This window comes from Larus michahellis, chromosome 7 (genome assembly GCF_964199755.1).
Source record: "Larus michahellis chromosome 7, bLarMic1.1, whole genome shotgun sequence".
NCBI classification, from domain to species: domain Eukaryota; kingdom Metazoa; phylum Chordata; class Aves; order Charadriiformes; family Laridae; genus Larus; species Larus michahellis.
Window position 1 is genome coordinate 17,521,862 of NC_133902.1, and position 25,281 is coordinate 17,547,142.

Here is a 25,281-nt window from a genome sequence, read left to right on the forward strand (position 1 = left end):
ACAAACACGCTGGACCCATTTTCTGTAGCCGCAATTTAAAGAACCGAGAAAGTAACTCGATGATTGTATGATGCCAGAGCGTGGATTTTGGTTGACAAGCAGGGAAGCTGGGCCATAAGTCAATTTTTAAGTGATTGAACTTTGAAACTGCGTATTTTTGCATCTGCATGCTGTGGCTGCACCAGATGGTTCAGAAACACCGTTGATACCCCTGCAGAAGAATAAGGCTTCCTTGGTCGCACCATCGCTCGCTTCACGGTCTTGTTTAGCACCCCTTGCTTGCGGGTTACTTGAAAGGGAAGAGCGTTTTGGTAACCAGGCATGTAGAAGAGCCTTGGTTTGCAAGCGGAGTTACTGGATCACACCTATCTTGACCGCATTGACTTCATTGGGGCTGCGGGGGTGTGATGGGGGAGTAGAATTTGCCTCTCTCTCCATTAGTCACACAGCATGCAACCACCGAGCTGAGAAACTGAGCGTAAACCCTATGGATGGGTGAATGGATAAATGATGGATTGGGGAAGGGTGGACTTGGCTGTTGTGGGGGAAGTCACAGCTCATGTTTACTGGAGTTCGTCGGGGGAGGACAAGGGAAATGTGTTTATTTTGAGGACTGAAAGAGTTGCTCTCGCTGGAGACTCAAGCTGAGCTGCCAGCAGATAAGAGGGAGGGTCCTCTTGTGTGTATAACTCTTTAAAAAGTAGGAAATAACGTATAGGAATAAATAGTTGATTTTTACCTTTGAAAAAAAAACAACAACCCAGCAGCAAGTCTTAGAGGAATTTGTGCTGCAGCCTCTTCTGGTTAAAATATTGATAAGTGCCCTGGGGAAGGGGATGACATAAGGTGACAATTTACTGTCCGTTCAAGGTATTAAAAAGAATTGGAGCTGGTTGTGCGGAGTTGTGGAGAAATCTCGTGACGGTTTAGGGGCTAATGTACCGGCAGATTAAACGTAATGTGGCTTGAGTGCAGAGAGTCGGCACAGGGAGAAGGCAGTCCGAACTCATGTTTCGCAGCTCTGGATGAGCTTTAAGACTCGGCAGAGATCCGATCCTGGCATCCGTAAGAGCTTTGTGGAAATCGTGAATGAAGTGCTCTGCAGGGCTTAAAGCAAAGAGCGTTAAGAACAGAAAACAGAGCACGTTGTCATGCCTCCATTAAAAGGGCATAGTGTGCCCATCTCTGGAGGCGGTGGGGGGGGCGACTGTGGTCCTCGCATCTGGAAATAAGTATAGGAGAACAAGAAGGTGCATTAGCAAGGTAATATGTTTGGTCAGGTAAGAACCAGTCCAGCTAAGCAGAGTGTGCAGCCTGGGAAGGGGAAGGCAAGAGGGATCATTGTGGGAGAGGAGCAGGGTTAAAGATGGAATCACTCTTGATCATCCCTTCTTACGCAAGAATTAAGCAGTGTCTTGCGAAACTAGTAAGAGGCAGATTAAAAAAACAGCCAAATTTTTTTTTTTTTTCTTTCGTTATAATCCAAAAGATAATTGAGCTGTGAGTCCCTGTAGGACCTTGGGAGTGTCAGTCCTTAGCAGAGAGGCACAGCTATTAGCTGATGGATAAAATACGTGAAGGACTGTATTTATATGAAGAGGTTGCTTGTATCTGAACTGCACGTTGAGCTAAACTGGGGGAGAGCAGGGGCAAGGTGTGTGATAGCACCTTGTCCGTTCTTGTCTGCTGCTGACCTGGGCCGGAATAGGAAGGCAGGTGAATTATTGGTCTGGGTTTTGGTGTTTGCCACTCTTAAGAGTTTGTGCTTTTGTCACTGTTTTATTAAGCTTGACTTTATTTCCTTCGTCCTATGCCTTCCCCCCTCTCCCCCCTCCAAAGGTAAAGCTACCTGCTTCACGTTGTACTGCTTAGGGTGATGATTTTGGTGATGCTCAGATGTTGCCCCGGTATAATCTCTTCTGTGGAATCCCAGGGGTGGAAATCCTGAGTAGGCTGACTTATTCACTGCATACTTGGTTTTCATTTAGTATTGTTGCTGTTTTACCTATAAAAATATCTATTTTCTCCTCTACCAAGTAGTCGCCAAGTTCCCCTTGTTTATTTTTTGCTTTGTTTTTGAGTTAGAGCCATTCTTATCTATCTGAAAAGTGGAAGTCTTTTCAGCCTGCCAAGCAATGTGTCTCAGTAATTTTATTTTTTTTGTGTGCGTCCTTGTTGTGATTTTCTTCTTTCTGGCTTGCCAGATAAAATCTTTTTCTATATTCACTTAGAACGTTCTTATTTCCCCCACTTCGTCTTTTTTAATTTATACTTTGACATTGATTCTTATTTTGGCAACTGTATAAGCTGTCCCTCTTCATCTTTGATGCATTGTAGGGGGGCTTCTCATTAACATTCAGATTTGAATAAGAAAGGCTAATTCCTTGTTTGTGCCTGTAGTCAAGACAGACAACGTAGGCTATGATTTTTGAAGTGTCTTGTTTTGGATGCTTCGAACACCTTTGCTACAATGTGGGTTTTGTCCTGTATTTTCACCACTGCTATTCAGCAGTTTGTAAGAAGCACGTCACTCCCTTGATGTTTTGAGCATGGCTTGTTACAGCTCAAAATCTCATCACCAGGTTTTTCACTTAGTTACATTTGGGGTAATCTTTCCTGTGCTGGCACTACCCTGCCCTTGAGACAAGAGAATGGTATAAAACAGACCTCACCTTTGACACTGACCTGCTTTCTAGTGAGACCCAACGCATTACCATACGCTTCATCTCCAGCGGCTTCTTTTTCCTCCTGGAGCCCAGTACTACTATGGTTACTCATTCAGCTGCATTCTCTAAGGCTTTGGAGGCTCTTACGGAAATATTGTGTATTGCCTGGAAAAAAATATATTATTTCATCGCAGGACACAGATGTAACTTGAGGCATCAGGACAGCCCAGAGCCCCAGTAAGTGAGCAGTGCTGCTTTCTGGTGCTTCTCTTCTTGTGAGAGCATGAAGCAGCGTGGTAGATCTTAGCCGCGTGTATTTGATAGGATTGCTCTAGCTGACGTAACTGTAGAAACAATTTAAGCTAAGGATGCGTTTTATTCCCCTCCTGTGTTGAACACGAGAGCACTGATATCTCTGGCTTTGCCCAGTGCACGTGCTTGGGGAAAGAAAAGGCTCGGGAGAGGCGAGGGGGGGGGTGGGATGTATGGGATGGGTGGGATAGATGGGGTGGCACAGTCAGCTTGGTGGAGGGTGGCTGGCTTGTATGAATCCACTTTGGCAGGGATGGTTTTTCTGTTGTGCTTGTTGGTGAGGGTCTTTTTGGTAGCACATTTCATTTTAAAAATAAAAATTGATAAAACTTAAAAAAAACCCCAAACTCATAAGACTAAAAAAAAAAAAGCTGTTAAGGTATTCTTAGTTTCAAAGCGATCATTTACTTTCGCGGTTTTACTGGGGCAGGGAACAGTTTTAATACAATGATGCTTTCATTTGTCTCTTTTTCAGCTTTTTATATTCCTTTCAACTTCTTATTGTGGTCATCAGTGATCTGTTGTAAAAAGGGGCCAGTGTTTTTCAGTGTCACATTTCTCCTAGGGTTGCCGCTGAGTATTAAGGAATGTGCATTTTCTTAGAATGAAGTTGTAATCCCGATCGTCCTCGCTCAGGACATCCCTCTTAGAAGTGCAGTTCTCCTCTCTGATGGTAGAGTTGCCTCAAGAGTAAACAGTGGTTTTATCTGTGGGATTTTAATTTTTCTTAAACTAACTGTGTGTCAGCTCCGGAACCTGACCCACTGTGAAAATACAGGGAATGTGAAGTTTTTTTCATGTTGATTATGTCATTTATTTAGGCTGTAAGTTGTTTACAAGGAAAAATATCTTGTTTGTTTGTTTTTGGTTTGGTTTGGGTATTTTTTTTGGGGGGGATATGTGTTAAGATGACTATCTTGCTTTGGAGCTATGTTATATTTAAGGACAAAGCAAATATTTTGGTGATGTTAGGTGTAAAACTTCAAAAATGAAACTGGTTTGGGGAGTATTCTTGGAAACATACATCCTCTCAGTCCTGTTGTAGGAAGCATGGGACTTCTTCCAGCCGTGGGAGCTAAAGAGATATAAGGTCTTTGAAATAACCCAAAGGCTGTGCATTCAATGAGGTGAAATATAGCTGTAGGTAATAAGACAGATGGGGGGGGGGGGGGGGAGTGTGAATATTAGCAACAACAAAATACTTTTCAATTTCAACAATTTAAAAATTCAAGAGAAAACCAAAGTGACGGGGTTACAGGGAAAGGCTTTTTAAATTCCCAAGCCCAGAAGCGTATTTTAGGAAAGACTGACTCGTTGACTGGTACGGTTTATATAGCGCTTTCCATCACTGGTCCTCCTTTTGTTTCCATGGCAGCACAAAGGATAACGCTCTTGCAGCTGCCAGTTGCTATTGGAAAATAGATTTTGGGTTTGACCTAAATATCTATTTAACATAGTTCTCAGTAACGGGGCATGGTTTTTCAGCTGTCAAATGTATGTGTGACTCTAATGATTTTCATCTGGTGCCTTAAAGAAGCCAGGCTTAGAGCATGTTTCCCTCTTACAATTAGCAAGTAGGTCTTGCCAGCGATAAATCTGACCAATATCAAACATTTATGCTGGAACTGTAAGGGCTTGTGGGACTTTTATCCTTTCTGAGAACACTGGGAGGAATGGAGGAGTCTTTTAAACTGACAGCTCACAAAAATCCCTCTTGTTTTAGGGTTGTAATTGAATTGCTTTGTGGCAATTTTTGTGACTTATTCTGCAATGCGTGTATTAATCCTGTTAACGAAATGTGTGTGATCGTTAACGTTACGGCACGTTAACGGCATCGTATGTGATGGGACGTAACTTCCCAGTGCTCTAACCAGAGCCTGGATGGAGTTCCCAGCCCAAGTTTAGAGAAGGGATGTCAGGGCCATGCTGCAAATCTGATTTTGGGTTAAACTGCGTAAGAAGAAGAAATGACACTTCTACAACTTGGAGAAAAAGGGAAATGTTTGGAGTTTGGTAGTTGCAGCAGTAATTTCTATGTGGTGTAAGGGGAAAGCCGTATAATCTATAATTCTATCAAACTGAGTGAGTAGAGAGGGGAAAAAACTTAACTTTTCCTCATACTGATGTGGATGGTTTTCTAAAAATTTTATTTGTTACTGCTTTGTAATTGTTGTTGGTATACAGAACTGAACATATAAGCAGAGAGGATCAATATCAAATCTGCCTGATTTTTTTAAAGCAAGTACAAGATGAATGAGAAAATTAATATATAAAAAGGGCCTTTTGGAACATGACACACTCTTCCAAATAATATTTTATGCAAAGCTTAAAAATAAGCATGTCAGAGTGTTTTTCTGCTATACTGTGTTGGAATTGAGTTGGGGCTTTGACTTGAAAAGCTGGGAGCTGAGTTGGAGAGGATGTATGCTGAGAGATTACCCCTCCTCTGAAAAATGCGTGGTTTATTAGTATCGCAAGTCTCAACCCAAAAGTTGCACGTTTCCCTCTTTGCTGAGAAAATCAGCACATGAGCTTTGGGAAGTACGTTCTGAAAGTGCTCCTTTGATATGGTTCCATGAGAGAGATGTGTGGTTTTATCTGCATCTCTGTGGGCGAGTGGGAGCTTGTAGGAATATTTTCTGTGCCTGGTCGCTCTCAGGTTTTTATTTCAAAGAAGGAAGTAACGCTAAGTATTGCTTGTAATGCAGAAATTATTGAGGGGGGGGATCAGGGTGTGATGCAGTTATTGGTACTTTAACTTCATTCACGCATGGTTCAGGGCTCCTGTTCTTATCAAAAAGAAAAGCATCTTTTGCTAAGGGTTTCCAGAGAAATCCCTTGGCTTTGCTTTTTTTTTATTTATAGCTTTTCCTCATTTAAAAGGACAGCAAAGGGACTTTGGGATAGCCTCAGGGAAGCTCTTACTAAGAAGCTTTCCAAGAATCATGGAAGATTTAAGTCTTTTCATGTCATACTGCAGAGACATCTGCCCCGTCTTCGCTCATCCCTCCTTTTGGACAGGTTTGCCATTAGGTTTTCATCTCAATCGGACAAAGAGAAATCTGTGAGCTTTTCAGGCTTCAGATTAAATTGCTAGTCAAGGGTGAGATACTTTGGTGACAATAAAGGACAAAACAAGGTTAGTGGAGCCAGGACGGGTGCAGTACAAGGAACGGAGCAGCAGCTCCTGTGCTGGCACTGCTGACGGTGGGCTGTGGACTGCTGTGATCATATTGGGGCAGCTTTGGGTCTCCCAAAGTGTTACTCATCAGGCAGACTTCGTCGGCTTGTGTGGATTTTTTTAAGCAAGCGGGACCCAAAGGATGGCGAGGGTGGTATAAATCTAATTGTCCCCAGTTAAAAGTATTTACTCGGTGGTCTTATTAGCTTTCTTGCTGCTGTTGCCCACGGCGGTAAATGGAGTTCATTTAGGTTAGCGGAGGGCCTCCAGCATTAAAAATCAAATATGGGATGAAACAGGCTGCTGAACACCTAAGACAGACTTTTCCTGGGGTTATTTCTGTAATTTCTATGGAACCTGTAAGGTTTTTATGTGACTTCCCTCCCCTCTTCTGAATCATGGGCGGTTGAATTAACCTTGAACCTGTTGTCTCTCAATAGCACTTTTTGTTAATATTTATTTAGTTTTTAGTGGTTGTTACCTTTTTTGAAGAAGGAAATTTGTCTTTCTATTTGGAAAGTTATTCCAAGCAGGACTTGTGTATACAGGGGTGAAATAGTCAGTCAGACCGTCTTGGAAGTTGGCTGCTGTGCTATGCCATCGAGTACATGGATCTCACCAAAAACGGCCATCGAGTCCCAAGATTTCACCACAATGTTGTGTTAACGGGGAACCAAAATAGCACATATGCCTGATTTTTAATACTGGAACCAATGGGTTACTCAACTGAGGTTTTTAAAATAGTCAAGAATCTTATTGTAGTTTGTGCTTGGGTGTAATGATGTGTAAGTGGAACTGAGAAACTCTGAATGTAGTGGTAGAAATTGACGGGGAAAAATAGAAAAGGGAAAAAAAAGAAAAAAGGGAAAAAGAAATATGAAAAAATGAAGGCCTTTTTGTGGAAAAGTAAACTTGGTGAGTAAAACACAACCTAACCTGTCTTGGTGCACATTTTAAAAATAAATGATTGACACCATCCATATTTGAAGCTTTTGATCATTGATGCAGAAGTTAAATGAACAGGATGTACAACTGTGATTAATTATTGACAAAAGTCAGTCCTTTCATATGTATAGTCTGTAGTTAGATGTGAAGGTTGAGTTCACTTGAATTCCAAAGCCAGAAAGTAATGCAAACAAGACTCCAGTTGATCAGCTTCATACATGTGGTTCTATTTATTATGCAAATCTCTTCCAATATGTTTAAATCAACATGCGGTAGTGGGGTTTTTGTTTCTTCAGCAGAATCTGTTTGTGGACTACTCAATTTGTGCTTTGCAGGCTGCAGTCTGATGCGTCCAATGTTTCACAGTCACGCTGTAGCTATAAGTTAAGTTTTCTTTATTAAAAAAAAAAATAAAAATAGGCAAATCCCCAAGCTTGTTTGTCATGTTCTATCTGCAAGTATTTGACCTTTTCACCTTAACTTCCATTGGGTTTTGGGATTAACTTGGAATAAATCACTTCTTTCTGATGTATTTGTACTAGAACTAAATTGGTTAGCTGGGCGCTTCAACGTCCATACAAATGATGGTACATTAACCTCTTCTTGCTAAAGAGACCAGATGTTGTTTCTTGACATGTTCTGTTTTTAACTGTCATTATTCCTTGTAAACATGCCAGTGTAAATTATACTGGGGAGGGAAGATTAACTTGTAGATCTCCTAATAGAAGTTTGTTGGTTTGTTTTGCCTTTTTTTTAAAGGGCAATTACCTTCTGTAATTTAACTGCAAATAGTATCGCGAAATTTCAGCTGAAATTAGTTGGGTTAAGGTCAAGCTTTTTTTTTTTTAACAGGCATATTTTTGCAATAAAATGGTACTTCAAATATTCTCAACTATTTTGGACACTCAAAGCTCCCATATGTAGCAATAACCAGGTACTTAACAAAAAGGAGAAGGCAGCTGTGTCAAGGATACCAGCACCATGTCAAGTTAGCGTTATTATATTTCTTTTATCCTGTAGCTGATCAGAATTAAAATGTGTGTATTTCCCATATTGAGGGTACTGGTTGCCTGAGACACTTTCTTTTGGAAAGTCATCATGTGGGTTCTTGAGGCAGTTCAAGGAAGGAAGGACCGAGCAGGTTGAATAAATCCATGCCCTTGGGCTGCATCGCTCTGCCTCTGGCCAGCTGCCACCTTTCTGCTTTGTCTTTTGCCTCTTGGCTTTCTGGAAGTTTACCTTTTATTGCCTCTCCTATCTGATTTCTGCTTTTAAAATGGAGAGATCTTACAAAATAATATTTAAGGTTATTTACAAAAAAAAAGTGACAGGGCTTCTGATGTTCTTGTTACCCTTGTGAGTCTAAATGGTAGATTTTTTTTTTTTTGCAGTTCTCCAAGTCTGTAATAGTGATCTGCTCACTTGTCTTTTTTTTTTAATATTCTGTGGTGATACGATCCAATACTTCTTTCTTTTTATTGAAGCTTGTTGACGTTAATAGAGAGTTCTTATGTTTGTTTTTTTTTCACACATACACACCCCGCCAGTCAGGCATAATACTTGCCTGAGACTAATGATTTTCCTCGATACCTGAGAATCTGGAGATGAGCTTGGAGATCTCCTTTCTTAAACCTTTACTAGGTAAACCAGAATTAACAAGCATTGGGTTGTGGAAAAATTTTTTGTGTGCTGCTTTGTGGTCAGGCCTGACTAACACGAGGCACTTGTTTTAACTGGTGCACAGCCCCATCCAATATAGACATAAACCTGGGACTTCAGGTGTTGATCAAATTGGACTTCTTCAGGTCATGCAACAAGAGCCTAGTGACCATCATGTCTTCTCTTGCAGCTGGAATAGCAAAAGGTTAACCCAAGTCTTCAGAGCATCTTAATCTGAGCCTTTGTTTTCCCTTCTCCTTCCACTGAGTGAGTGGGAGGCAGCTCAAGATTGTAATATACCCAAATACTTACTCTTTTCAAAGTGTTTTCATATAAATACATTTATCGTAGAATGGTTAGAGTTGGAAGGGACCTTAAAGATCATCTAGTTCCAATCCCCCTGCCCTGGGCAGGGACACCTCCCACCAGACCAGGTTGCTCCAAGCCCCGTCCAGCCTGGCCTTGAACCCCTCCAGGGATGGGCTAGTATCCCACCAGTACACACAAGCTTCTGTTCGTAGCTGAAATGAGAGAGATGTGTTAAATAAAAATGGAGAAGGCTTCCAAATTCATGGCTACTATGTAATATTTAGCAAAAGTAATATATTTAGTGGGGAACAGAGGTGCAATGCAAAACACAAGTTTGCTTTGAGATTGGTTTTAGTTGAGCACTGGGAAAGCTTGCTTACAAGTTGATGGTTTCTTAAGTTAGTGAGGGTACCATCTGGGGTAGGAAATTGCTTCTGATTTATTTATTCTCTAGATCAAAAGATAAAATGAAATAGCCATCTCCTTTCCTGACTGGTGTATCGGAGGGGAAGCAATGGCTTGCAAAACCTTTGTTTGGTTATGGACAATGTGGTCAGGTGTAACTTCTGCCCTGTTATTTTCTATAACATTAGGAGTTGATTGTGACACTGGAACTTCTTCAGTGCTGTTTAATTACTGTGGAGTTGTATCTGATCTGCTTGATAGGAGCATTCTGTGCGTGCGATATGCAGCCATTCATCTGGTTTGCGTGGTTTTGGGGAGGGTTAAATGAGGGTTCGGAATAATGCTGCTTGGATTTGTAATGGAAACGCTATTATCTGTTTGCTTTCAGTTGACTAGATCTTTACAGAAGGAACAAAATGATAAATGTTTTTGGAGGTAGAAAAATGGACCCTTATTTCTATTTTTTTGGTGTGGAATTGTCCATGAGGTTGGGCCTGGCTGCAGCCCTAAGGGACTCCATTTCTGTTGGGAGCAATGATGAACTTAACTCACTAGTTTTCCAGAAATCAACCTCCTTCTGCCCCTAGAAAGTTTTTATTTAATTTCTTAGTAGGTGGCACTGTGGTTTATTTCCATCTAGATTGTGCTACTGAAAAATAGCGTGTTTCTAGAATAAGCAGATATTCTCTCTGGGCAGGGATGTTACCACTGACACTGCTAGTTGCAGTTGGTGACATTAAGTATGATGTGCAGTAAAAAATAGCATGTTTTTAGAACAGGCAAACAAATATTCTTGTTTACCTGGGCAGAGAAGTTACTGCTGATGGTGGCAATTGCATTGTTCGATGAGCTGTCCGAGGCTTTTCTTGTAGAGAAGAAATGTATTGTGGTGGATGGGCAGCAGTTTAGCCGTGTAGAGACTGGAAGAGTCCTTTCACAACCCAGAAGGACTGGAGTTAGTTTGAGTTTGCTAATGCCAGTGGAGATGATACAGCTAAACTTGCTGCAGAGAGCGCATCCGTTCTGCGGAATGTTAATTTCTGGTATTCTTGCGTTTTTGTATAATTTATCCAAGCTCCTAGTGTTTTTCACGTTGAACTGTCAGTCTGGGTGTGACTTTTGATCTCATGTATCCAAAGTCTTAGCATGAAATTCTGTGCGACAGACCATTAAATGTCATTATACTGATTTTGTGAATGTTGTCCACTTTTGCAGATGCCTTCGTAAATAGCCAGGAATGGACACTAAGCCGGTCTGTACCAGAACTGAAAGTGGTGAGTTTATATTTACTTGTATCTTTGAAAATGTTATGCACAAGTAAAAAAATCTTGTAAGCTTCATTAAATCTACTGTTGGGGGCGGGGGGAATATGCAAAGCAATTTTAAAAAGTAAAGCATTTTTCTTCAACAAAACTATCTTTATGGAGTTTGTGTCTTCTATTTTTATAATCATGCTTCAAAGATCTGTTTTGTTGCTTTTTCTGCTTGTTTGGCTACATGAGCCAGCTTCCTTGGGTGGCCTTCTGAGTTGGGAAGCCTTACGCTTCTGTAAGAGGGGAAGGGACAGTTAGCAGGCGATATGTAAAACGCCTTCTTTCTCACCTTAGTAACTTTTCACAGTTTCTTCAAGAACCAAATATCTGTCTCCCTTCTCTTAGGAGAATTTAACAGAATTTATACTGAATAAAAAAAAGAATGTTTTGAAGATTCATTAGTGAATCAAAAACTACGTTTTATTATAAGAACGAGCGGTGATTTAATAGCTGCTTACAATAACCTTTCCATTGGCTGAGCCATTTTCCCTATAGGTGGAAGAAAAGGCAAAAATAACACAGAGACAGATGGGGGGAATTTCCCATGTTTGTTCTTTTTAAACGTTGTGAATGTGGAGGCTGGAGGAGTGGATACCTCCTCAGAGTGGATACCAAAACGGCAGCTTGTCAAGCTGGTGGCACAGAGTTGTTGAGGCCAGATCACTGTGAAGCTTACCACATGGGAGTCCGGGTTTAATTAAACACCGTCAGTTTCTCAAACCCTACAAAACGACCGCGGTACACAAGATACAGAACTGGGTAACACCGTCTGTGCTCAGCTCCTGTTCTCCAGCTGTACCTGGGCGAGCTGCTCCGATCCCAGCACCTGTTTGTTGAGCGGCAAAGTGAATCGGGCAAAACCATCCGAGTTTAGGAGTGGGCAGCTGGGGCCTTGCTTCACTAGCCCATTTCTCATGTGGTAAATGTCTCTTTCCAAATCCGAGCTGATAATAGTGTTTACGGAGGGGAAAGAAAGCACAGGTCACTTAACACAATAAATGCACTGAGAGAGAATGACATTTTAATTGAAGCAGCTTCCTCACGGCTGCAGTTATGCTTCTGTTTTGATTTCAGCAATGCACAAGGTAAGGAAAAGAGAAATATGATAGTCAGTAGATGTAACTATATAATACAAGAAGGGCCTGCAGGGAGTCACCATATTCCGCCTGGTTGCGATCCTGTGTGACCTGCTCTGGGTGGCCCTGCTCTGGCAGGGATGTTGGACTAGGTGATCTCCAGAGGTCCCTTCCAACCCCGACCATTCTGTGATTCAGTTTAAGTGATCGTGTAATTTGGAAGGCAAATTATCTTTCAAAATAGCTTGCACGAGAAAATACTGAGAATTCAGGACTGGAAGGTGTTGGTTGGATGTGAGTCCCGTCCACTCTGGTATTAGCTAGCGTATGCTGTGGGGGATCTAGAGAGGGTTTCTGTGTTCATCCCTTCTCCTTCTCTTAGCCCTACCAATTCACAACACTCAGCAATAAACTTGCAGGTGAGACCAAAGCTGCAATTATGTGTTATAATACAGAACACAAATGACTGCAGAGCGTTAGTCGATGGGCTTGGGGTTACAGGTATGTCTGTGCTTCCATGGCTGCGTTATGTGATGCTTTCCCTTGAGTATCTTGCCCCCGCTGTAGTGTGAACGAGCGGTAGGAAAATAAACTTCTGCTGAGCAGCTGCTGTAGAGAATTGATTTTGAGTGGTCAGTATGCACGGGCTGTCTAAGGCTTCAGTTGGTATAATCCTGGATAAAAGCAGAACTCTTACCATTACAAAAATAATAATTTGATTATACCACTGCAAATTGTTGAAGCTAGCAGCACCAGCTGGGGCTGTGAACTTGTGCTCCAGCAGAAAGGGCGAATTAGGAACTCCATCTGAAATCCACTCTGCCTTTCCTGTCTGTCTGCCCTTGGGAAGGCATTGGTGCAGTGTGTCGTCTCTGTGTCCTTCCTCTGCTTCCAGCCTCATCCTCGGCTCTCCCCTATGGCCGAGGAAGGAAAGGGCCATGTTAAAAGCCAAACCTGCCTCTTCTGCCACAGCGCTATCATCAGAGTCACCACGAAGGGTGACGGTGGGTGCATTGCTCTAGCTTGTGGCCGTGTCAGAAGCGTGAGGAGCGTGGGGTGTTTCCCCGCCGGGGCTGCGCAGTGCAGCAGTGCAGGTGGGGAGGTGAGGCTTAACATTGCAAGGTTATGAAGGAGCCCCAGCTTTAGCTGCTCGAGTGGGCTGCACTCTTCAGGAGAAGGTGGTTATTAGCATGCTGGGGGAGATTGTCTTCTCTGGAGAGGCTGGGAGGTTCTTAAATTGAGGTGGTTGTTGGATTTTGATAGCGGCTGTTGTTATACCCTTGGGCTCTACAGAAGTTTAAGGGGAATAGAAATGGACTGTGGGAGAGCAGCAACAGCGCGCAGCCTTGCACGAAAGAAAAGCCAACGGATGTATTTTTCAACGTACTTTTGAGGAAAGAATAGCAGTCTTTGCCTCCTTTTTTAGCAATACAACATTGGGCTTGATTTCTTTCCAGTTTTCAGAAGGATATTTATTTCTGCTGATCAGATACTACCACAGAGTTTTACTTATGGATGTTGATACTTTTCTCAAGGTCAAGAGCGTGCTCGGCCAGCTGGGTGAGACCAGTCCCTTTCCTGAACGATGGTGGTGTTCCTGGATCCCCTTTATCCAAATGTAAAATAAGGATGTGTTAGACAGAATAAATATGAGATCTTTTTGGACAAAATAGCTTTAATTTGTTCCAAAAAAATATGCAAAGCACAGTCAGGCTTCTGTGCTGGATAGCTTTAAAATGCCAAATACCATCAATACATTTATGCATTTTTACAAACAGGCTTTAGTAGGATGTGGGCATAGTTGTTTGGATTTATTTTATCTGGCACATGCAAATAAATGATTCAGTGTTGCACAAGTCATAACTGACACAGCCTTGCGTTGCAGCCTTGTTAGCTGAATTTTCTCATTTCTGAACTGGGTTGTGGTGGTATTTTTGTTCCGTGACATGCTTGTCATAACTTCGTGCATTTCCTATGTGTCCGTAAATAAATAGAAATGACTCAGACTGTTTGTACATAAAATATGACAGGAATATGACTGCTTTGAAAACATGCTGGCATGTTTGTCATACCGTGAGGGATCATCCTTAAAACAAGCATTAATCCTTACTAAGAGAGTAACTGTCGTAGAAGTCAGATTTTTCCAGTGTAAAGTTTATTGCTCCTAGTTTTCAGAGGTTAATAGCGTGCAGAGATCCGGAGCACTAATGCCAAGCACTGCACTGAATAATAGAAGGCTGATTCTGCTAAATTTTAATTTCACGTACTGGTTTCATATCTGGTAGAAAAGAGATGGCTGCCTTGTCTCTTCAGACGCGGGCACTGAGGTGAGAGCCTAAGGAATCCTCTGTCTTCCCAGATGAGAAGAGGATGAGGAGGTGAATGTCTCCTGAATGCTTTCTGAAGTAGTTGTCTAGGGAAGAAATAAAGCCATGCCACAAATGTAGATTTTCATAGCCAGGCTTGAGGAACCTTGCTTTCGGTTCTTACGATTTTTGAGAAGTTAACATTAGTATTACAACACAAAACTGATTGTGTTTATGCTTTTATCATAAGATCTGGTGCCTTTTTTTTCCCCTGCCGTTTCTGCCCTGCACACACCCCCAGTTTAGGTCATGTTTTTGTCTTGTTTGCTATTACTTTTGAGTTATGTTTTGGGGTTTTTCCTTTTTCCTTCCCTGTAGCCCACGCTGTTCATCACACTTAAAGCCCGTGCTGTGGCAGGGGCTGGAGGGGGATGCAAGACTTCCTTCCATTTGCTCTCCATTTGAGTTGCTGCTTTATCTGAGCTGTTCTTGCACATCATCTGGAGAGATAAAGTGGGCATCCTCTGCAGCACAGTTACCCTTGTCTTAATTGAAGGGTGTGCTGCATTGTAAAGGATAAATAACAGTTTTGGTCCCCATTCCTCCCACCCCCCGACTCCAAAACTGTCATTAGATTAGTGTAAGGTGGCACCACTGTGTTGGTTTAAGTAATTTTTGGTAAGGAGGATAGTTGCTCACCGATTAGGATTACCAAAATGGAGTAGAGAATGCCTATTAATGTGTGACTTGTTCGTGCTGCCTCTGTCGTTTGGCAAACTGGGATCAGCAAAGTTCATTCTGTCTCCAGGGATCTTATGTTCTGAACCTTTTGGTTAGGGTCAAGATAAACATGTAAGAACAGAGTAGGCTTAGGTTTGTTTAAAGGACAAAATAAGTTCCCGTCTCCTCCCCCAAAAATGGAGCAAGCAGAATGTCCTCAGAGTTGTGTTCAACAGGATGATCTGAATCAGCAGATGACAACTGAGCAAGAAAAAAAGACAATTATTTAAAATATGGAGAAGGTATGTTCTCCAAGGCTCCTGTCCCCTGGACTGTGCAGAGCAGGGCAGGCAGCCAGGCTTGGATCCTGCTTGTTCCATCCCTGTCTGCTTTTGGTTGATGGTCGGGCCTGGGCACAAATCAGCAGGGCTTGTCTTGGCCGGCAACACAAAGCTGTGACTTGAAAGGGATGGCTTGGTTGGTATGGTGGAGTAACGCAGCCTTCACAACTCCCTTGCACCCCTTCTAAAGCAACAAAAAAGGCAAATCTCCAAGTCTTTGGCATTTGAGCACCTCTGGGAAGAAAACTGTTTTGGTGATGGTCTGCATTCTGCTACTTCTGCCTGGGTTTTTAAAGACAAATGCTAGCTAATCAGCTTAACAGAAAAATCACGCGTGCTTCTGTTTGACTGTCAGATGTTCCCAATGCTGCAGATGTTTGGGCATTGGTAAAGGGACTTCGAGTCATCATTGACATGCCAAGATCTATCTGCCTGTGGCTATATATATATAGATATACCTCTCTATATCTATCTCACGTGGGCGCTTAAGTCGCGAGTCAGTGTGAATCACATGGCGGATGGCCTACTGAGGGGTATGAGAATTTAGTGATGTTTTTATATTTTTCGCTGAAGAGGTGACAAGCTTGCTCTGAGCTTCGGGCTTCTTCCCTGCAGTCTTATATATTGCCTGATGTTCCCACTTAGCGCTAGTGGTGAGATAATAAAGGAGTGCCACTAACAGAAACTGGTTTGGGTTCATAAGTTTTGTTATGTATATGCTCTCCTGTAGCCTTAACTTTTTGGCAGATGCTTTATCTGTTGATGTATTTCAGAGTGTTTTTATTGTGTGGGCTTTCTCCTCGAGTGCGGAGAAGTTATTTCTGCATTAAGATTTTACTTTTGTGGAGACTAACTGGAGTTTAACTTTTTCCTTTGTCTCCCCCCCAGGGGATTGTGGGTAACCTGGCGAGTGGCAAGTCTGCACTGGTACACCGGTACCTGACTGGCACGTATGTCCAAGAGGAATCACCTGAAGGTATGTGGATATGCAAATTTCACTATTTTTTTTTATTTCCCCCACAAACTACATCTTTATTCATTTATAATCATGCAGAAATGAATCAGTAAAGAATCTGATTTACTGTTTCAATGTCCATGGAGATTTTTGCTTTAACATTCTCCAGACTGAGATAAGTATATGATGAGTCTAATTGTACCTATTCCATAACTGCGTAGCATCCTTAAATACTTCGGCATCCGTTATGTGTCCATATGGGAAACGTCTGTTCCTGTACGGAGTGACTGCTCTCAGTAGTGCTGCTGCTTTCTCTTTGGCCGCTGAAAGCCCCAGTTGCTGTATCTAGTACTGGATTTCTGTAGAATCGGGCCCTTTGCTTTGTGTTGTTGGGAGAATAAAAAACTTCAAAGCCTAAACTAAAGATGTAACTTGTTCCTTGTTTAATGTATTAAATCTTTGGTCTTGAAGTTTTTTTAAAAAAAATGTTCTCACTCCATAGAAAATTAATTTCTACCTGAATACATTGTAGTGTTTAACATTAATCCAAGTTTATAGCTTGAAATCAAAAATATCGTAGTACCTTATAGAGGTGTATCTTACACTAAATACTTTTTTGATTATTTTTTTTTTGTATTTATTCTCCTTATGAATTTTTAAATCCAACTCTGAGACACTGAATTTCTGGTTCCTTCTTTTCCTTACTGGCTGTTCCATTCTTTGCAGATATGGATGCAGGTAACTATACATTGTCTTCATGGCAGCTCTTGTTTTGAAGAGAGAGACGGCAGTTTCTGTACTATAGCGTTTTCCCCTTGTTTTGTGTATCATTTTGATTTGTTTCCTTTTGATTTCAAGTCTTTAGTACATCTCACTGTTTTTGTCTCTTGCTGTAGTTGTCTTTTCAGCAATAGTTTGTAGCTTCATGCATCTACGATAACATTTGTTTCAAATTAACTCTTACCAACGGAAGCTATTAAGCATAGTATACTTGACATTTTAACAGTCTCAAATTGTAGTTAAATTGGGAGGAGAGGGAAAGGGAGGGATGGACGAGGCTTTTTCTTGTGAAATTGCAGTAACAGTGAAGTCTTCCAGGGTATAAGCTTGCCTTAAATGTTTTTGCTGCTTTGTAGCTAGTACTGGTGGGGGGGTGGTAATTGAGCCTTGAAACACAACTGGGTGTAGGTCACGTTTGTGCCTGCTGCTTTTGGATGCTGGTAGTGAGAAATGGTTATGTAGGATGGAGATCCACTGAATACAACAAGTCTTCAGCAAATATGAGCATCTCTACAGACCTCTTTCCTCATTCCATGAACTGAAAATTTTAGGTTTTTTTTCTTGTAAGATTCAAATGTATTGATTGTTCACAGATTTAACAGGCCTCTCCTCCCAAACTATGAATATTTCAGATGGCAGTCCTTGAGAACGTTGCCATCTGTCCTCTTTGTCTTCAAGGATTTTTATTTACAGTGCTTGAGTGATGTTCAGAGTGTTTTTCCTGAAAGGATTAGGTGACAAAAGCAGTGTCAAGTCATTTCTTTGCACGTAAGTGTAGCTGACAAGCCTCACTAATGACACCATTCCATTTCATTAACAGTAGAAAAACTGGAATAATTAAGAGCTCTAATTCACCTTGTAAGGGATAGGGTCAAGATTTCCAATCAAGTTAGTATTAAAGGAAATTCAACCCATATGAATTCTGCGTAGTGAACATACATAGTAGTGATTTGTTAGTGTTTTATTTCTTTCTCATCCCAGCAGAAGTCCACTCTATAGAAAATACAGCAGCAGTGCAGAAGGTTCTGTCGCATTGTGGTGCGGGACTTCTGATTTTTACATTCTGCATGGGAATATAGTTTTTGATAAATTGAGGTTAGGTGTAAGCCTTTATGTTGGAGACGCGTGTGGATCTTCCTCTTTTCCTTTTTTGAGGTTTTTAAATGTTCCACATTGTTTAATTGGTAAAAAGTAGTACGTATATCAGGTGTTAAGGTCTCAGCTGCTTGACTGTTTAAGAAAAACCAAAGTTTATTGACTTTTAATGGCTTACTAACAGCAAAATTTATCAGGCATCATATAATTATTATCTAATTGGTAAAATGATGGATGCATACTTCATGTGAAAACGGTGATTACCATCAAGGACTGCTATTTCTGCCATCCCTTGCCTTCTAAATTACTACAATTACCATGAAACCTGCCCTGAATTAGACAAGTGCCAGAGCTCCTGTAGACCTTTAGGGTAGCTTCAGCATTCCAGTAAATGAATCTTAAGTATATAAAGATTGTTTCATGTTTCCTTCAGCTCTTTTCTTTAAGACAAGACACTTCTCTTGCTGCCTGATCCACCTCCCCACCAAGAGGAGGAATTGTATAGCATTAAAGTATAAAGCAGCTTTCTGTCATTGTCTGGCCCAACTTCTGTTTCTCTTCGGAATTAATTCTAGTGTCTAGTGTGATTGTGAGATGAAAAACTTTTTTCATCGAATAAGTTTGTCTTGGGGAGAAAATTGACTTTTAGGCTCTTCCTTTCCATATTTTACATGCACATAGCTGTACTCCTGTGACACATTTTCAAATCAGTTGCGTTTTGATGTAAGAAAAGCAGTGATGTATTGCCCTGTAACAAGTGGGAATTTCAGTAGTCTGGGACTTGCAATATTTTTCTGTAATGATACAACAAGGAAGTGATGGGAAATAGGGTACTTTAGTGATTTGTGATCTTCTAAGAACCTTCCAAGTGATTGGAATGAAAACGGCTACTCAACAGCGTGCTGGGTGTTTTACATAGCTGAAAGAACAAGTGAGATGCATGCAACCTGGTATCTTTTTTCACCTGTCTAAAATTTAATTCTACCTGTAGGAACCAAAGGAAACGTGGTGCGTGTAGAATTTGAGACCAAGTACTTTGCAGACCAAGGTGAATTGAAGTTTACAGGAATAGTGTCAGGAGTATTCTGTTACTCTTTGGGAATTTTTTTTTCCAAAAAGCCACAGAGGCATGAAACATGACTTTTGCACATCTCTGGTACGTTTGTGAACACCCTAATTCATATCATGATTATTTCAGGTTTTTTTTTTTCCAGTGAGCCTAATAAAAAAAGCAGGTAAGCTGTGGTCCAAGGTGTCTCATCTGGGATGAGGAAAAAGGAAGGGTTTTTTCTCTCCTGCCCCACTGCCACAGCAAAGTGAGATGCTAGAACAGACAGCTCACGTGAACGTGAACTGCTGAATCTGCCCAGTATATCTTCTGTTGAAGAAAACCAGGAAGGGGAGATGAGGTCACGTTAACAAAATCCCCTTAAATTTGAAGCTGCAGAGTAGTTGAAATGCGAGTGAGGACAAGAGCAGTACGACCGAAGGGAGAAAGCCAGTGCAGGAGGCACAGCAACTGTTTTGGTTGTATCTTCGGTAATTTTTGAAAAAGTTTTAAGGGTGCTGGTCTCCAGTATGATGTATGCATATGAGTCTGGCTTTAAAGTAACTTAAAGCATAACTTCGCTGCTGAAACTGGAAATTACCTTTTTTGCTGCTAGTTTTCTCAGAATTGATGATTATCTAGTGGCAATATGCTCTAATTTGGCATTCAAACGGGACACAAATGTTTTAAGTAGGTTAAGAACTAAACGTTGGGTTATATTTAAGATCTTTTTTTTCTTTTTTTTTTTTTTTTTTTCCCCCTGGAAGAGTAAAACATTTCTGTGCTCTCAAAAACATAAAGGCAGTCCAGCGCCAGCAAGTAGCTGTTGCAGTCGGTGGAGAGTTCATGTATCTGTGTGTGGAAGAACTTATGAATATAATATAAATGAAAATGTAGTATGTGAATCTTTGCAATACTGTCTATTCCTTGCTTTCTAGGTTAATAATGCTTAGACTTCCCTTGTAGTACAGAGTATAAAAGACAGGCAATGGAAGCTCTTAGAGAGCTTCCTAAGAGCTAATAGGTACCTTTTTTTAACTCTGTTTTTTTATCTATGTATTTTTTTATTGCTTATATGATATAAGCTTATTCAGTTGCCTTCGGTTTTTTCTTTCCTGTTTTCTTTTTGTAGTTATAGCCCATTTGAGTTCTTTTTCTCATTGGTAGAAGGTGTTGGAAGCCATTGCATTGGGTGTTTTATTGCAGGTGGGGTGTTGTGGCTGTGACCAGGCTGCGCTGTGAGTGGGGTGAAGTGATTTCTTTAGCACTTAGGGTTTTGGGGCAGCCTCTGCTGCATCCCAGGTGAGCTCCGAGCTCAGCAGAGTTCTAGCACACTGGAAGGAACCCTTAGTCTGTCCCTGAAGGGTAAGACCCATCGCATTTCAATTACCACTTAATTTCAGTTAGAGGCCTCTTCTGTGTTAAGGACTACAATAAATATATTCCCCCGGTAAGAGGTATAGAATAAAGCCTTTATGTGTTTTCCAGAAAGCTGGGATCATTTACTTTCTTTCCAAACTTGACCTAAAAATTATTTTATACGATAGCAACCTTCACCGAATAACTGTGTTCGGTACCTGCAACGAACAGTGTATCACTTGAATAACAGGAATAGTCATAGAAACTTAACATTTATTATTAAAATACTCAACAAAGTGTCACCTTCAGCCTTTCCTTTTAAAGGAGGAGGAATGTAATGGCAGTAAGTTGCTAGCCTGTTATCAAAACGTGTAGAAATTTCACATTGGGGGATGGATGTCCATGGTTTTCAATTAACATCTATAACTCTTTCCATATCATGTTACTTCAGCAGAGTGTAATTATGCAAGGAGGATTGAGAAAGACGACTTCAAAATTTCAGCTGCTGTTGTTCAGCATCCCCTCATGAGATTTTTCTCTGGCCATAGACTCTTATAAAATACGTATACAAAAAAAAAATTCAGACATGATCTATTAACCTAGATAACCTTCCAGTTGGCTTCATTCATGGAAAAGGCCCAATGCTTCAGTTGCTGGACTCTGTGATGAAATAAAGAATGGAGCTTGGGGGGAAAAAAAAAATTTAACACAATGTAAGCAAAGAAGAATCTTAAGTGTTCAGACAAGGAAAGGAATACCGTGTTTTAGGAGATTCCATAGTGAGATGGGGATCACAGATTGGTGTTTCAGGTTGAAGAGAACGCGGGAGCTACAGCAGAATTGGAAAGCCTCTGCTGTGACAGTGGTTGTCCCCTTCTTCCCGCGATTCATGTGCCAGGTAAAGATGTGATTCTTCCTTCTGGTAACAAATAGGTTCCGACGGCTGTAGATGTCTTCACAGAAGCCATTAGCTGTTTTTATCTAGTTAATTCTTTTCAAATATGTAGGGATCTGGAGGACATGTTTACTAAACAACCAAATTTTATCTTTCATGAGTAAAAAGAGGATGTGTCCCAGACTAATCTGTGTGTTCTGTTCACAGTCTGTTCTCAAGCTGGCTGAAATGTAAACAAAGAGCAGAGAAATCTGTCCTCTGAATATGCACTTGCTTGCTTTTCCTAAAGAGAAACTTCCATGCTTTTTCACTCATGATATCTCAGAATTCCATAAAATCATCATCATACGTGTAAAAAAATTTACATGTATCTTATATGGGGAGATTTTGCAAGAATTCCAAGTCCGTACGAGTTCAAAAAAGCAACATTAATCTTAGAGTCCCCATTTGGGTGCTCAGGCCACAAAATGTGGGGAAGCTGAAATTTTTCCATGTTAAATTCAAATCCTGGGTGCAGTGTTTCAGAAGCTTTGCACAGGACTTTGGGGGGCAGCTGAAGCCATCAGAGCACTTTTTTTTTTTTTTTGCCTGTAAAAACGCAGACAGACACTGCGTTGTGTGCAGGAGACACTGATGACTTTAGACATGTGTTTCAAAATTACCTCTTTTCAGTTCTTTGTCTTCTGTTTCATTATAATACCATCAGGTGATTATTTTTATTTGGCATTTCATGCTGACATCCAGATAGGAGATAACGCTTGTCTCTTTTGATCATTTTAAAGTGTTGCTGCATTTGGCTCTCTTGGGCTTTTGGAGCCTTTCGGGCTTAGCATAAAAGAGTGTGTTTATATATTCTGCAATCTCCCCTCTCCAGCCCTTCCCTCGCCTTGGCCCCCCGAGACGGGCTGTGTGGTTTCGCAAATTCTTTGAAAACCTCTCTGTTCTAGCCGTCGAGTTGGCTACTGTTTAAAGTCTTGCACAAATAAGGAAGTATGTTAATTAAAGGAAGAAGTTAAGCCTTTGCTCTTTTCCTGGGGAGAAGGCGCTGAAAAAGCGGTTCCCTAGAAGGATGTACCTTTTCAGCTGTGTGCCTTGAGGGTCGACTGATCTTTAAGATGATGTCTTTTGAACGCATCGCACCTCAGATACTCAAGGGTTTTGACAAATAATGCCTGCGGGATTTGTGCCCTTCTCGTAACAGGCTCCTCTGAAGGCTGTGTCCCAGGTAAAAAAACTGCAATTCCAATTTCTAGCTGCTGTTACAACTTTAGGCTCTTAGATCTCCAGCGCTCTTTGCTTTCTGCTGCTGTTGAGTCAGAAGCTGGTTTGGAGTGGCTGCTGCTGGAAGAAGGGCCCTGCCTTCCACTATATTTTTTCAAATGTTACTTCTGGATGTATTTGAGGCATAGCCCAATGTTTAGCTCTCGATCTTAAAGCAGAATTTTAGTATGTTGTTTGAACATGTTTCTTTTTCAGCTTGTATTTTATTTCTTATGTATGGGGGGTTGCCTTCCGTTTAATCTTTTGTTGTTTTGGGAAGTTATACCAGAAAGTAGGCCATAGTAGTTAGTTGTTTTTATTCCCAATATGTTTAATTCTCAACAGTTTGGGTTGTTTTTTTTTTTATTTTCTGCTATAGCGCAGGCTGTCACTACGTTTTCTACCCATTTTAGGAATGCCAAGGGCCTTCCACCTTGCAGGATGGCAAGATTAGATCTTGACTAATTGATTGACCGTGCTCCGCCTTCTCCACCCTGCTGCAAAGGCAGGTCATTCCGCAGGCACGGAGCTGACCCTGCTCCATCAGCATTGCGTGTTATGGGGAAAGGAGGGAAAAGGGATGGAGGGAGAGAGTGGTCCCGACTCACGGTCTGGCTTTCCTTCCGAGGGAGACTTTTATAAAGGCAGCCTGTTTTCCTCAGTGTTGCTAATTTTAAAACTTCTCATGTGTATTTGTAGGGCTGCCACTTGGCATTAGGTAACATCCATCTGAAAAAAACTTGTAATTTACTTTAGTATTGTTATTATCTTTTCTCCCTCCCACTCCCCCTTAGTTCTGAGTGACACTGATAGGAAAGGTGTTCAGTGAAATACAAAATACAGATGGAAAATAGATTTTCCTACCCCTTAAGATACAGTATGCTATTATGTAGTGACCCTTCTGTTCTCATATTTGAATTGGAATGTTTTGGGAGGTAATTTAAAAAAAAATAAATTATGCTGGTTGCTTTGTCTGGGTTTCCTTAGCAGATCTCAGTATGATATTTGTGTGTATTCAGACAGATTATAGTATAATCACAGCTAGCTAAGTCCAATTTTAACTTCAGAGTTACTATTTGTAATGTAATACTGTAATGAAAGGACAGATATTATAGAAGCTGGCTATAAACTAAGTATAAAAAGCAAAGAGATATTTAAAAAAAAAAAGAAAAAGAAGGGAAAGAATAAAAAGCCTGAAATCTGTGCTTATAGGAGTTAAGCTTTTGGCTTATCTCAGTTCTGCGTTTTAGGGTTTGTTGGCAGGTATGTTAAGATCTGTGAAATCTTGTTGGAAGCTTGTCATGTAGAACTTACAGAAGTTTTGAGCAGATGTTGACAGGAGGTGATTTATCTGTTAGTTTGAGAGGTAGAAGCTGTGTGACTATTTGGCTGAACCCGAGGTAGTGTATGGAAGACGAAATGTGTGATAAACTGATTTTGAAGGAACCGCAGTAAAAAAGAGCGATGGTATTTCAAGTCAAAGGGGTTAACTTTTTGTAAGGAACTTTGTTTGGAAAGTGGTGTTTTGGGGCGTAAACTTGTTAAACTTGAAAGGGCTGGGGATGGAAACAGGTAGGAGGGTACTAAAGTAGTATCACATCCTTCCCAGAGTAGTTGTTTGCTGCTGTTTGGGTTTTGTTTGTCTCCAGCTGCCTTGATAAAAATAGGTTTTTAAAATTAGACTTGTAGTGTATATACAATTAGTGTGTCTGATGTGTGTAAGCAGCTGGCTGCACCTGCTGGCTATAAAATAAACAAACAAACAAAAAGTAATATTAAAAAAGCACTATGATATATGCCTGATTTCATAGAATCATAGGGTTGGAAGGGACCTCTGGAGATCACCCAGTCCAACCCCCTGCCAGAGCAGGGTCACCCAGAGCAGGTGGCACAGGAACGCGTCCAGGCGGGTTTGGAATGTCTCCAGAGATGGAGACTCCACCACCTCTCTGGGCAGCCTGTGCCAGGGCTCTGCCACCCACAAAGGAAAGAAGTTCCTCCTCATGTTTAGGTGGAACTTCCTATGCTCAAGTTTGTGCCCATTACCTCTTGTCCTGTCGCTGGGCACCACTGAAAAGAGCCTGGCCCCATCCTCCTGACACCCACCCTTTCAGTATTTATAAGTGTTGATAAGGTCCCCCCTCGGCCGTCTTTTTTCCAGACTGAAGAGACCCACATCCCTCAGCCTTTCTTCATAAGAGAGGTGTTTGAGTTCCCCTCATCATCTTGGTAGCCCTTTGCTGTCCCCTCTCCAGCAGTTCCCTGTCCCTCTTGAACCAGGTGCCCAGAACTGGACCCAGTACTCCAGGTGCGGCCTCACCAAGGCAGAGTAGAGGGGGAGGATGACCTCCCTCGACCTGCTGGCCACACTCTTCTTGATGCCCCCCAGGATGCCATTGGCCTTTTTGGCCACAAGGGCACATTGCTGGCTCGTGGTCATCCTGTTGTCCACCAGGACTCCCAGGTCTCTTTCCATGGAGCTGCTCTCCAGCAGGTCAGCCCCCAACCTGTCCTGGTGCGGGGGGTTATTCCTCCCCAGGTGCAGCACCCTACACCCTACATATAGATTTCCTATCTTATTAGTAGAACTCGAACCATGAATTCAATTGTAGGCCCTTCTCACCTGACACAGTGGGGTCAGATGGGTCCTCGGCAG

The 25,281-nt window shown here is 41.5% G+C and overlaps 1 protein-coding gene across 18 annotated transcripts in view; it reads left to right on the forward strand.

Moving 5' to 3' along the window:
- AGAP1 (ArfGAP with GTPase domain, ankyrin repeat and PH domain 1) overlaps nucleotides 1-25,281 on the forward strand; it is a 385,263-nt gene that overhangs the window by 103,881 nt on the left and 256,101 nt on the right. For 10 of the 18 annotated variants that reach the window (XM_074595889.1, XM_074595892.1, XM_074595891.1 and 7 more), the window contains exons 2-3: nucleotides 10,693-10,751; nucleotides 16,122-16,209. In XM_074595889.1, the coding sequence (XP_074451990.1) occupies nucleotides 10,693-10,751; nucleotides 16,122-16,209 (147 nt within the window). Of the gene's footprint in view, nucleotides 1-10,692; nucleotides 10,752-16,121; nucleotides 16,210-16,914; nucleotides 16,927-25,281 lie in introns of all 18 variants that reach the window. The other 8 variants (XM_074595890.1, XM_074595893.1, XM_074595895.1 and 5 more) reach the window with 1 other exon arrangement.